This window comes from Protopterus annectens, chromosome 13.part0 (assembly GCF_019279795.1).
Source record: "Protopterus annectens isolate FY-2018-M chromosome 13.part0, PAN1.0, whole genome shotgun sequence".
NCBI lineage: Eukaryota > Metazoa > Chordata > Ceratodontiformes > Protopteridae > Protopterus > Protopterus annectens.
Window position 1 is genome coordinate 345,733,814 of NC_056747.1, and position 14,542 is coordinate 345,748,355.

General features: G+C 42.1%; 1 protein-coding gene across 1 annotated transcript in view; it reads left to right on the top strand.

Annotated features, from left to right (window-relative positions):
• The window catches only part of MED12 (mediator complex subunit 12), a 4,088,267-nt gene that overhangs the window by 610,078 nt on the left and 3,463,647 nt on the right, over nucleotides 1–14,542 (top strand). Inside the window, exon 7 of the mRNA XM_044054827.1 lies at nucleotides 9,723–9,974. Within this exon, the coding sequence (XP_043910762.1) occupies nucleotides 9,723–9,974 (252 nt within the window). The remainder of the gene's footprint in view (nucleotides 1–9,722; nucleotides 9,975–14,542) is intronic.

The following is a 14,542-nucleotide window of genomic DNA, read 5'->3' on the forward strand; positions in this document are numbered from 1 at the left end:
CTTTGGTGGCCTCTGCTGTTTTGGTAGATTTTTGATCAGAGCCTCCGAGTATGTCTTTGTGTGTTTATGTGTATGATTTGAGGTTGTAATGGTACTATGTGAGACTGGGTCTATAGTGTGTGTGGTAACCTTCTCCTCCTGACTGGTCTTGCCAGTCCTATGTTGAGAGAGCTCAGCCTCCAGTTTGGCCGTATAGTTGCATCTCTCGCATGTATTTGTGTTTTGTGGGAGGAGGAAAGGGTTGTCTGTGTACATGAGGCAATTGAAACATTGCCTCAATATTCCCAGGTTCACCAGCTGAGCAGGAGAGGACACTAGCAACTGATCCCTCGACATGCTAGAAGGGTAGACGAAAAACTTTAAAAAGATTCGGGGACGTGGGTGACCGAGAAATGGGGGTTGCCTTTTGGGGTACTATCTATGACAAGAGTGCCGTATCAAGGTAATAAGTACTGTAGGAGCAAGTGCTAGGTTTAATAGATAGAGAATAGTCTACTTGGAGTCAAGTAGAGTTGATCTTTTTAGTTATAGGATACGCTGATTTGATCAGTAGTATAGTTCGAGGAAGGTAGTTTTAAGGGAAAATTTGAAGAGTGGACTTTAGGTAGCCCGAATAGTTTAAACCTGCTTAACCGGCACTGCCCTAGTGTGCAACAGTGGCAGCTCCGCGCTAAATCGCTCTAAATCGCGCTAACGCGCGTTTAGCGCGTTTTATACCAGGGGCTGGAAAAAGCTAGAAACTCGCCCAAAACGACCAATAAACTACTAGTTACTGGCTGAAACCTCACAAAACTGGACAAAAGGCAGCTCAATGCTTCCCACTCCCACTGGTAAGCAAGGTAGCTTCCCTTCCCCCAAATAAGGCAAGGAAACAGTACACAGGAACTACAACCAAAGCCCAGGAATCAGCAACTCTGAAACTGCACTAAACTAGTAAAGCAGGAAAAACAAGAGATATTTTTTTCTTTTTTTTCTTTCTTCAAGACTTTGTTTTAATAACAACCCTCAAACAAAAAGCTAAACACATTTCACAACTCTTCCACCCCCTACTAACTCGCAAAACTATGTACAAAAAGATTAAGTTTAACCCTCCGATAGGAACACTTTCCCCAAATTGACAGCTGCTCCCACAGGCATTACCTAACCTAAAATTAAGGTTATCCATGCTGAAGTGCATGCTACAGCCTGTGTTCCCACTTAAGTTGATTGGTTTCTGTTTTGTTTCTATTACCCTCCCAGATGGGGGGAAAAAAAGAAAAGCTTGAATGCTTTCAAAAAACATTACGTTTTGACACTAAGAAGGTGTGCTGGCTATTTTTAAATTAAACCAAATTATACACTGTTCTGTTAAATGCATTAGGTTTTAAGGCTGCTGGTGAGGCTGCCATCTGTTACTCCACGTAATTTAGAACTTTATTTTACACTATATTGCTTGTCATTGTACCTTTAAATTGTGCATTTTCCTGAGCAAAGAATGCTCAGAACTGTTTGTGCCTGCAGATAGTTTGTCTCCCTGTAAAAGTAATCCGCTATGAATCTTTTGTCCGTTTCAATCAGCACAGAATGCTCTCATTCCTTCGGCTACAGACTTTGACTCGCAGTGAACATTTGCTATCTTTAACGGATACAAAAGTCACTGAAGATGCCCTCCCACATTTAAAATACTCTTGACTAGATACCACACACAACTGCTTTACTATATACAACATGCACTTTAAATCTTGAAATGTTTTATACACTATTACGTAGATCAAAAATTGTTATATTTGGTCACCCGCCACTTCTATTGTTCTCCTAAACATTTAATGACGTAAAGTGGGGCATGTGCTTTTACAGTCCACCCACATGTTTCAGTGTCAGTTAAAGTCCAGTCATTCTCAGCTACTTTTTCTTGTAAAGCTATATTTCAGAAATGTGATTGATGCTTTATAGTCTCCAGTTTATTCACTAATTTTAGTATTGCTAGTCTTGCTGTCCATCTCCCAACAGCACACTCTGGCTGAAGTCCAAAGTACTCCTGATTCTACTAGTCATCGTTTGTGCTTTTTTTTTGCCTCTTAACGCTTTTTCCTTTGGAACATTGAACAAGATTTCACTGTTAGTTTCTGTATGAGCTTTGTCAGCAGAATGAAAAGTGGAGTCTCCCTTTTCCTGGCCAACTTTTTTTGGATGAAGTTCTTCCTTGGCCTGTTCTGCATCTAAAAACATCTTTGATCCTCCATGAAAGATATTCAGAAGATGGCTAGATAAAGCAGCTTTGAATCTCTCAACTGCCTCTTGGCATTCCCTGATTGCTGGAATAAATGATATGTAGTCCAATCTTGCCTACATTCTTACCTGTGGACTCTGCCATACTTTAGCTCGAAGTCTTTCTTTTGGCAGGGCTAAGATGGTATCCCATGCTGCACTGTTCTCTATCCCCGGATCTCGTTTGCCGCTCGTGTAGCTCGGACGTGGTCGCGCTCTTGGCTGTGACTAAGTACCTTTTCTTCTTTATAACGGAGAAGTTTTTTTGCAAAAAAAAAGCTATTTTCATAGCTGTGTGTGTGTATTTCTTGACTCTGTTGTGGAAAAGTTGTTTTCTTAGAGTGTTCTTGTGGTATCCCACTAGCTGTTTCCAACGGGCTAGGCCCGTTTTAGAGGACCTAGTCTGTCCCCTTGCTTTCCTCGCTTGTGGCTGTTTGACCGTTGGTCTAGTTTTGAGTTAGTTACTCGGTGTTTGTGGTAACTGTCTAAAGATACTAAGGAGCATAAGCCCTCGGGCTTTAAGAAGTGCACTAAGTGTAGTTATAAGATGTCCATCACTGCTGGACACTGTCTCTACTGTCTAGGAGCGATTCACCTCCAGGAATCATGTAGTATTTGTCATGCTTTTAGCCTACGTGTTCTTCAGGAAGAACAAATTGATTTTGAAGGGACTTCTGAAACCCTCCTTCGAGGAGGGTTTGGAGAGTGCTTCCAGCTTTAAGGCTTCTCCATCAAAAGCTAAAGCTTCCAAGGCTAAAAAGCGATCCCTGGCTTCAGTATCATCGGAGCCACCGGAGAAAACAGAAAAATCTTCAATGACGACATCGGCTCCATTGTCCTCAGGGCCACAGGAAGTGTCACTGGTTATGGAACCTGCTACGGCTCCAATTTTCTTGGAGCTTGTTCAGAGCCGGTCGCCTAGCATTAGGCTGGTATCTCCTCCTCGCAGGTCTCCTTCAAAGAGGAGGTCTCGATCTCCTTCCCTATCCTCCACACCCTCCAGGATCTTATCGGATGTGGACGTTGATAGAGTGGTGCAGAGACTTCTTCAGTCGACTGTATTGGCAAAATTGTTTTCGACTCTAACCCAGTCGGCTCCGAAGTTAGTCCCTCAACCTACATCGATACGTCCTCCTCCGAATGCATCTCAGCTTTCAGAGCCGGAGTGCTCGGCTCCGTGTGATGTCCCTAGGTCGGTTCCGACAGCCTCTCCTGGCTTATCGGTTCCGACGTCAGCTCTGACCCAGTCGGTGCCGTTCATGGGGTTCAGGATTCATTGGTTGAACCCGAGGGAGAGGCTTCGGGACATCTCTCGGCTCCTAGCCTCCCACTCTGTGCTTCAGCCCTGGGAAGCCTGACTCCTGTCTCTGCTTCGGAGGCTGGTCGATCTTCAGACCCGGGAGGACAAGCTTTAGAGGCCATGTGGAGCATGCTGGCCAGGTAGTCAGCGGCATACGGTTCAGTCACTCTGTCCCCTACAGCACCGGTGCAGGTCTCTGATCGCCCTCTATCTCTTGACAGAGGAGCCGCAAGGCCTCAGGAGTGATCCCCATATTTCTGAGGTCCCCTCAGAGTTTTTGCTTGAGGAGCCACCCAGAAAGAGAACGTGCAAGAGGAAGCACACAGATTCCCAAGATGAGTCTCTTACGTCAGACACCAAACTCGAGGAATCAGAGGGGTCCCCTAAGTCATCCTCTGAGGATGTTTCTTTCTCTAGTAACCACAAATATTCTCCGTAGCACAGGATCCAATGAAGGCAGTTCCACAGGCTTAATAAGTAGTAGTAAACGTTTTCTTCAAGGCTGTTAAGTTCACAAAATCAGACAATGAATAGTACGAATAAATTTATTGTACTATCAAACAACGAACAAAAAACTTGAACAAAGAGATTATTTTGTCACAAAAGGATTAAGCGTTTTCATTTCCAATACAGGAAGCTTCATCAGAATAACCAGTTTATTTCTGCTCACGTATTTATATAAGTCTCTATTAATCAATTATTCAATTTAATTACAATTTAGTTACAATTAAACTGTGATTCAACTAATTTTAATAAAATACATGTCACTTAAACCTCAAATCACTGTGGTAAGAATAAATAAAGTTGCAATACGCTGTTTTCACCATTTTTACACATGAAAATGTGTATATATGAACAACAAAAGAATGTCAAATATCCAACAAAAATCTGTGTTGATAAACTGCTATGTGTTAAACTTATTTAAAACTGTTTAAAAACACTTGTGATAAATCATTCCATAAACATTTATAGTGTTGTTATGAGTACTAATAAAAATATATAATTGTAAATATAAATATATATAAAAATATAAATATGAGTATAAGTGAGGTTAAAATGGATTGTAGTAAATTGTACTAGTCCCATTAAAAGTTAAAAAATATGTATTAAAATATGTATGTATATATTGTGTATATTTAAATATGATATGATAACTTTACATACATACAACACATACATTCGTTGCCATCTTTAACACATATTCAGTATTTAAATATACACATAATATATACATACAAAATACATACAAAAATCTGCCTTGTTGCCCTTGCAGCGTGTCACTTTTATAGGCGCCGAATTAGACACCATCCTCATGCGGGCTTTTCTACCACAGGAAAGAATCCGTGTCCTACAACAACAGGTTTACGCCCTGCTCCCTCTGAGAAGAGTGAAGGCAAGATTGGTCCTCCGATTGTTGGGGACGATGGCTGCTACGATTGTTAGTCCCCCTGGCAGTGGCTACTCTTCACCCAGTGGTCTTTTCAACGTCTTCCACTTTCTCACCCTATTCTACTCAGACAGGTGCAAACATGATCTCAGTTGGCTTCACACCGACATCCTCAATGCGGGAAAGCCCTTCGTTCCTTTGCCTCCGGTTGCCACGGTGACCACGGATGCCTCCCAGATGGGGTGGGGGGCCTTATCTAGGCAGGACAGTCCAAGGCATGTGGCAAGAGCCACGAGATACATCTGCATATCAATGTCCTGGAGATGAGCAGTGCTACTAGCGTTGCAAGCGCTTCTGAGCTTTCTTCCTCTCGGGACTATTGCAATCCACTCAGACAATATGTCGGTGGTATGGTATCTGAACAATCAGGGAGGAACCAAGTTGTATCCCCTTTGCAGAGAGGCTATGCGAGTGTGACAGTGGGCAGTGTCTTCCCAACGTTTACTGGTAGCAACGAACATTCCGGGGAAGTCCAATGTGATCGCAGACAGGCTAAGCAGAGCTATTCTGATGCCTCACGAGTGGTCCCTGAATTGTCAAGTTGCGGAGCAGATTTTCCGCAGGTGGGGTCAGCCTTGCTGCGACCTTTTTGCCAGCCCCCTCAGTGCCATATGCAGCAGCTACTTCACCCTTATCCCCCTTCGGGGAGTCACCCAGGGACGCTCTAGTCCACGATTGGCCCTCGGATCTACTATATGCCGTCCCCTCTGGTTCCCTCGCTGTCAAAGGTTACTCAAAGCGCAATCCTTGGGAAGCAAAATGATTCTGATTGCTCCACACTGGCCTCATCAAATTTGGTTCCCCTTTCTCCATCCCTATCTCATGGACACTCCTTGAATTCTGGACCCACAACCAGACTTTACTGACTCGCATGTCAGGGCAGCTCCATCCCTCTCTTCGGACCTTCCGGTTGACAGCTTGGGTACTCTACTTCTGTCATTAGTTAGGCTTCACCAATTTTTGCCGGAGGTGGTTCATATTCTATCTTCCTCTCGTAAGCCTTCAACCAGGAAGATTTATTGCAGCAAATGGAAGACGTTTTCCATCTGGGCACATGCCAAAAAGATTGACCTGTACACAGCTCCAATTTCGTCAGTATTGGAGTTCCTTTCTATGCTTTTCAACCAGAGTTCAGCTGCCGCAACTATTAAAGTCCATTTGGCGGCGACTTCTACCTTTCATGTCGCAGACGAACCTAGCCTAATGGCACATAGACTCTGTAAGGCTTTCCTGAAGGGCACTTTGTTGCTTCGTCCTCCTGTCTCTGAACCTGTTATGCCTTGGGACTTAAACTTTGTTCTTCAGGGTCTTACTTTACACCCCCCCCTTTGAGCTTGCAGCCACTTGTGATTTAAAATTCTTAACTTGGAAGACTATCTTTTTGGTAGCCATCACATCAGCCAGACACGTTTCGGAGCTTCATGCTTTATCAGTCAAACCACCTTATTTGATTTTTCATAAAGACAGGGTTTCTCTCAGACCGAATCCTTCCTTTCTTCCCAAAGTAGTGTCAGTTAGTAACCTTAACCAATCCATTGAATTGCCAGTGTTTTTTCCTCCGTTCAAGCAAGGCAGAATTCAAATTTCATCAGCTGGATGTGCACAGACAATTACGATTTTATTTGCACAGAACAAAGGACCTCAGAAAATCTGATCAGTTGTTTTTCATTTTCGGAAAACAGAAGAATTGGGTCTTCTGTTTCCAAAGTCACGTTGTACAGGTGGATTTCCAGTTGTATTTCTTTCATTTATACTTCAAGGGGAAGTGATTTACCGTTCCGAGTGAAGGCTCACTCTACCCGGTCTGTATCTACATCTACAGCTTTTCAGGCCAGATTGTCTATGGATGATATTTGTGCTGCGGCTACTTGGGCATCTCCTCACACCTTTGTTACTCATTACAAGTTAGATGTGGTATCTAGAGGCAGGTGTTCCTTTGGTTCCACAGTGCTCTGGAGTATTTTCCACTGAGCCTCCCAGGATTTAGGTGCTGGGGATGCTGTCCCATGGGTAAGAATGTAGGCGAGATTGGACTACATAACATCAAGAAGTTATGTACTCATCATAACGTTCGATGTATGTAGTCCATCTCGCTTCACATTCTTACGTACCCTCCACCTTCCCCCGTCCAGGAGGATCTGTAGGTTAGGCCTGGTTTCAGAGTTCCCTTCATTCTTGGTTTGTTCTTCCTTCCTTAGGTGGTGTTATGCATGGAGAATGAGTGCTGGTGCTTGCAGCAAACTAGATCTGGGGATAGAGAGCAGTGCAACATGGGGATACCATCTTAGCCCAGCCAATAGAAAGACATCGAGCTAAAGTCTGGCCGAGTCGGAGCTGACATTCAGCTCCGAACCCACGGGGAAGAATGTGAGGCAGGATGGACTACATACATCGAACGTTATTGTGAGTACATAACTTCTTGTTTCTCTCCTGCGTGATGTACAGTGAGTAATCATTTTTTCCCAAATACTGTGCTGTCTACTTTTTAATACTTCTCCTTTCTGCCACCACAGTTTTGTCTGGATCAGCTCTTTGTGCTGGTATGATTGCATCTTTATTAATACATATTCTGGTTGTTTCCTCATCACCATGTTTGGAGCATACACTTGATGTGCCCTTTAACTTAACAAATCCTGATGTAGGATACTAGTCCAGTTTGCTAATTTGTGTTTTTATAAAGTTAACGCAGTCTGTTCCTTCCAGTTTTTCTGGTACAGCAGAAAATCTCAGGTTTTCTCTGCATGCTCAGTCTTCCAGCTGTACCATTTTTTGAAACAGCTCTTGAAAAGTTTCATACTCGGCCAGTCTTTTCTTCATTTCAACCTCTGATTTTTTTTTTCATTTTTATTACTTCATCTGAATAGCTGTTTAGAGTCTTCCATTTTTTCCAGCCTTTTGTTATTTTAATTAATATGCTCCTTTGGTTTATTTTAATCATCTCTGAGTATGTTTGTATTTTTCTTCAAAATTAATGGAAGCCATTCTTGTACCAGAAGCTGAAGCTTGAAGTACCTTTTGCTGGACAGCTACAGGATTCTTCCCAGATGGTGTTTTCTGTTAAACTTTTGTGGTTGTTTTTCCTTCGGGTTCTCCAAATTTCTTCTTTGCTAGCATCCAGATAGTGTATTTACTAGACTGTAACTATTTTTTCCCAGAAATACAGTTTTACTGGCTCCTTCTCGTATTCTATTTTCATACACTAGGAGAGCTTGAAATTAAGCTGTTGATCAGTGTACAGCTATCTTGGAAGTCCTCAAGGAGACCTATGTCTCTTCCAGTTCTGTGGAGTAGTAGTGTATTTGGTAGGAACTGAAACCTGATGTAAGAATAACTTGTGGCTGGGAAGTGAATCTGTAAAGCTCTTGTTGTGAATATTGAGCCGCAAGGTCTTCACCTTTGAGTCCTTGGTATTTGGGGTACCTAAGTGGGAGCTTTTTGCTTCAGTGGAGAATTACATAGTTGGTAAGAGTTCAGAACAAGAGAGCAGGGCAACCTTCGTTGTCCAAGTCATCACCTTTTCTTTCATGCATTTTCTTTCATTCCGGAGATGCTGGGAACTGGGAAAGAAAATGGAGAAAAAAGCTTACCATGGAGACTATACTTTCACTTTGCAAGTGGGCATTTGTCTCGCTGCTTTTTATGTCCCCAAGTGCATGCAGCTCTCGCCACCCCTGGTAGAGGTGTGTAGACTACATCCCTTCACTACTCCCCTCCTTGCTTGGCTCCTCCAGTGCTGGGTCTGCTAATCAATCCTGGTTACGTGGGTTGCAGTTAAAGTACTAGCCATCTCTGCTGTGGAGCCAGATTAACATACAGGAAATTCCTTTTGACAGAAGTAACCAACATTCCACATGAGGCTAGGAGACAGTAAATAGAATGATCTACTTTTTGAAATGAAAGGCTTCTTCATTGCTGTCGGGCAGAAATGGCAGGTGATCAGTTAGATTTGGTTGTGGTATTTTGCAAAATTGCCTAGTCATGATTTCTTTTTACTCTGTCAAGAGATGTCCAGCTTTATCAGCTTGCTTTGAGTTTTCTTATGAAGTGAAATTTCAGTCCTCCTGAAAAATTTTCTGCATGTAGTGTTCCCACAGATTCTATTTACTTCTACGTAGTTTGCTTTTTCCCTCTTTCTAAAGAACCTGCGTCAGTTGTATTTTCTTTGACATTCAATAATTTTGTTATGGTTGGTTTAGCTTTTGATTTTTTTTTTTTATAGTAATTGCTTTTTATCAACTAACATTACACTTAGGGGCGCCTTCCTATATCTAGGCAATTCAATTTATATATCCCAGTTCAAAAGAACAGTTTTGTTTCAGCATTTCTGACAAAGTATGATGTAGGGAATTTTTAAAATCTATAAGTTCATTACATTCCCAAAATACAGGTTACGAAGTACCCCTGCCTTTCCTATCACTGCTTCAACAATTGCGGTCTACTTAGGAAAAAATTCCTTGGTAGTCTTTTTTTCTGTACTGCCTTCAAAATGACTGAGGAATGAATGGATTGGATGTTGAGGAATTGAGCAATGGATAACAGATATAATCAGGAATAGAATCAGAAGGTGATACTACAAACACCTTTTGCTGCCCTCGATGCAATGATAACGTTTAGTGATACAGACTTTGAAAGTTTTTTTCCATTCTTTATTTATTGTGCTGCAGATAGTGGTTTAACTGTGTTCATTTTTTTCTTTGTCATTTGATTGATTTTTTTTTATGTATACAGTATTCTGCAGAGTTTGTCCAATCAGCGTATCTGTCCAGACGACTGGCATATTTCTGTGCACGAAGACTGGCTCTGCTTTTGAATGATGGTACAGTTGGCACTGGAGCTGGAGGTCATACAGCAGGAAATGCTTTACCTGCTACCCCAACTTCCCAGACCCCTACAGGAAATCAACCTCAGACTCCGTTCACAGATTTCTATATTTGCCACCAGCACCGACCAGTAGTATATGGATTAAGTTGCATGTTACAGGTATGTTATGCTAAGTCCCTCTATTGGAGGGGGAAAAAAAAGCATACAGCTTTGTTTAAGAGATAGTGAATATTTATTTACATAGGTGACTCTGTTTTGATTATTGGCTAGATTGTAGTTGGTAGCATAGAATGTTTTGGTATATATAATTTTTTGTTTGTTACAGTGCACTGCTTTCTAAATATGCTATATAAAGTGCATTAGTTCTGTATCCTACGAAAGCACTGACTTTTAAAGATATTTGAAATTAAGCTCTTATCCTGTAATGAGATGGAAATCTCATTCTTATGAATTGACCTCATAACATATGAACGATCATTTAGAAGACAAATCAATCATGGGAAAAAACAAATTGAAGCAAAAATGTATGCTTATGCTGTCCCTACTGTTATGATATATAGACTTTTCTGTCATTTTTGTAAAGTTAAATTTTTACTTCTGCTTCCTCCTCCAAAAGGACTAGTCTATTAATTAATCAAAATCAAAGAATAACATTTTTCTTGAAATGTGGGTGCAGCAATGAAGCCTGTGTTGGAGTCTTGTGTATTCCCTTGGGGAGGGAAATGATTGTTGCTTGGTTGCTGGTGACTGTTACGTGGGAAGTACCTGAAGTAGGGCAGTCATGCTGAGTTAAGAGGGAATGTGGGTGTTGATAAATGTCGTGTAACAAGTCACTGAACTCTAGTCAAGGCTCGTTGTAGTAATCTCCTTTGCTGTTTTGAAGATGAAATAAAATGGAAAACACCATCTGCTTTCTTCCCACAGGACAAATGAGGACTACTACATATCAGAGTTCCATTTAGCAACCCACAGGACTTGTATATAAAAAACACATTATTTAATCCATCCAATTGAAAAACCTCAATTATATTACATTATTGTGCGATAATTTTAAAAGATGTTTTTTGTCTGTCTGAAAACATTCCATTACCAGTACGCATTATGGACAGTAATTGGAATGCATTAATAGAAGCCAGAGAGTTAATCTGGCAAGTAAGACTAAATGCAACACTTTTTCCGGGTTTAATGACCGGTTGAGATTGAGTGGGGTATCAGAATTGAAAACTGTGAGCGTTAGATCTGTTTCTTATGCTTACTATGTTATTTATCAGTTTACAGAATTGGAAAGTTAAATTTTTAGTCTAGGGTAAATGGTTTATACTTTATTTACATACACATTATTTCAGTAAATAGGTGTGTGGGGTGTAAGTTTAAGATAAGGGTAGATTGTTATATATTTAATGTACATCTTGTTTACATTTGATTTTAACCTATGTTTTTGTTGTGATTAAGGTCTTACCATTTTAATTGGTGAGGTTTTTTAATTAGATGGATTAATCGTGAGTTTTATGTACAAGTCCTGTGGGTTGCTAAATGCAACTTTGATCTGATGAAGTTCCTTGTTTGTCTTGTGGGACAAAAGTGCTTATTCTGTTAAATGTGTGTGTGTGTGTGTGTGGGGGGGGGGGGGGGGCATCTCTGCTGGTGTTATCCATTTTATTTTGAATTTTTTGCACCAGATGAGTTTTAGGTCTTTTGGTGATGACCATTTGGTTTCCATTGCAGTCTGATCCATGAAACATATAGTACTAGACCTCATTAGGCACTTAAGTATTTTTTTTCTCAGAGCAAGAGCAACCTTTTCTAATGCGAATGAGGAACTATGTTAATAACAGCATTTGCTTATCTTGTAGTAATGTCATACAGATTTCTTAGATGTTCTTCATCTCACATTGCTGCAGTCCTTACACTTGGGTAGTCCACTGTCCTCGGTCGGCCCGAATATCAAAGTATACGGCTGACGTCGGTCAGGGCGCATTTGACTGACGTCAGGACGTCAGGGTACAAATGCGCATGACCGGCGTCATATCCTCAGTCTTTTTTGCCGCATGGTCCGATGCAGAAGCAGCATTGCAAGTGCCGGTTGGCGTTCTGAGATTTTTCGATTTAGAAGTTTCAGACCGAGTTCAAAGTTGGCTAAGTACCCGCTAGAATATTTTAGTTTTTTCTTGCCTCAGTCATTTACCGGATGTCAGAAAAAGTCAATAATTGTATTTCTTGTGGGAAACAGATACCGCATAGAGATTACCATACTTTGTGTATTCCTTGCTTAGGGCCTGATCACGACGTTGTTGGCTGTCGCTCTTGTGCTAGATTTAATAAACGCACTATTAAGAGAAGGTTGGATTGTGCAAGGTTAGTCTTTGGGAAGCGGTGCAACTATAAAATGCCGCCGGATGCTCCGGCCGCTTCTTCAAAGAAGCGCAAGGATAAGGCAGTTAAGCCTAGGCTAGAAGAGCCGTCTGTACCGGACGCCGGTTCTTTAGAGGTGTCGGTGGAGCCGGTGGCTCCACCGGAGGTTTCTTTGTCTTCCCAGGGTGAGACATTATTATTATTATTACAAGATGTGGCCTCTCAGGAAACAAGTCAGGCTGAGGGGGCTTCTCAGGTTACTATACTCCCCTCCCTTCCTAAGGTGGCTAGGCCCTCTCCTTCTGTTTCAAAGGCTTCTCCCAGGGGCAGGCCAGGTTTAGCTTCAGTTGGTGTTGCCCCTAGCTCTTCAGGTACTGTGCCCAAGAAGCATATGCTTAAAATGGCAGAAGATTTGATTACTTTGATTAGGGGTTCTATGCCCCCTCCTGATAAGAGACCTAGGGTGGAGCCTGAGTTGGGGGGTTTGGAGCAGGTTTCAGATGTTTCAGAGTCTTCGGCTGAAGACTTACAGGAGTACTCTCCTTATTCTGATGTGGATGATTCTACTCCTTCTGCTACTCCTCCTGAGGATTTTTCTTTTTCAGAAACTCTTCATTCCATGAGGGAGCATTTTAAGTGGGAAGGTCAGGACTTCTCTGATTCCAGGAAAAGGCTTAGGGAATTTCTGTTTTTACCCCAGCATAGGCCTTTGGCTATACCTCCTGTTTTGGATGTGGTGGAAGATGTTTTTACAGAGGCTTCTCTTAATCCTGATTCTTTGCCTCCTGTGCCTGTTAAACCGGATAGGTATTACAGGGTGCCTGAAGCTCATAAGTATCTTTTTAAGAGTCCTAGGGCAGACCCAGAAACTGTTAGCCAGGAGCCTAAGGGTGTTAAGACTTCTGTTGTTAAGAATCCGGTTCCTGCAGACAAAGAGGCTAGGGCCTTGGATAGATGGGGACAGAAAGTCTATACTTCTTCTACTCTTGCTATGAGGGCTCTGAATTGCCAGTTTCACATGTTGAAATACCAAAACTATCTCCTTTCACTATTGAAGTCTAAGGTTGATGCTCTGGCAGTAGGTATTGATTGTAAGGAGTTGCAAGATTTAGTGCATGTTTCTGAACAGGTGGGTAAGCATTCTTTGCAATGTGATTTTGATGCTGTACAGGCCTCGTCTAGGGTGGCTGCCACTGGGTCAGTTCTTCGCAGGCACGCCTGGCTGAGGGATCAGAATTTATCTGAACATGTTAAAACAAGGATTTTAGATGCTCCTTTACAATCTGACGTGTTGTTTGGTCCTCCTGTTGAGACAGTTTTAAAGAAAATGGAAGACAAGGCTAAGTCTATGCAGACTGTTAAAGATTTTTTGCAAGTCCAGCCTCCAAAGTTTAGTAGAAATTGGCCTACTAAGGGGTGGACGTATCCTTCTTATGATTCCCAGTCTAGGGGTAGATCTAGACGTGGTAAGGGCAGAGCTCAGAGCTCTTTCAGGCCTAGATCAGGGAGTTCTCCTGCACAGGCTTCGGGTGAGGGCAGGGGTCAGTCCTTTCGTAAGCAGACCCAATGACCTACCTTTTCAGCTGCCAGAGACTGCTCGTCTGGCAGCACCTTTAGGAGGAAGGTTGGCACTTTTCAAAGAAAATTGGAGTTTAATTACCCAGGACAGATGGGTATTGGATATCATACACCACGGCTACAGGTTTTATTTCCATACCTTGCCTCCTTTCAAAGGCATGCCAGACGTTCCTCCTCAACAAAGAATAGAGGCTCTCAAACAGGTTTCTCTGTTGCTTCAACTAGGGGCCATACAGCCGGTCCCTCTGCCAGAAGTGGGCCTAGGATTTTATTCTCGCCTGTTCCTAGTGCCAAAGAAGGGGAACACATGGAGACCAATTTTGGATTTATCTATCCTCAACACTTATCTGGACATTCCCAAGTTCAAGATGTTGACGTTGCAGCAGCTTTTACCTCTGCTGGGCAAAGATCATTGGATGGTAACTTTGGATCTCAAGGAGGCTTACCTTCATGTTCCTGTCAGACTCAGTCAGGGGGGGGGGGGGGGGGGGCATCTCTGCTGGTGTTATCCATTTTATTTTGAATTTTTTGCACCAGATGAGTTTTAGGTCTTTTGGTGATGACCATTTGGTTTCCATTGCAGTCTGATCCATGAAACATATAGTACTAGACCTCATTAGGCACTTAAGTATTTTTTTTCTCAGAGCAAGAGCAACCTTTTCTAATGCGAATGAGGAACTATGTTAATAACAGCATTTGCTTATCTTGTAGTAATGTCATACAGATTTCTTAGATGTTCTTCATCTCACATTGCTGCAGTCCTTACACTTGGGTAGTCCACTGTCCTCGGTCGGCCC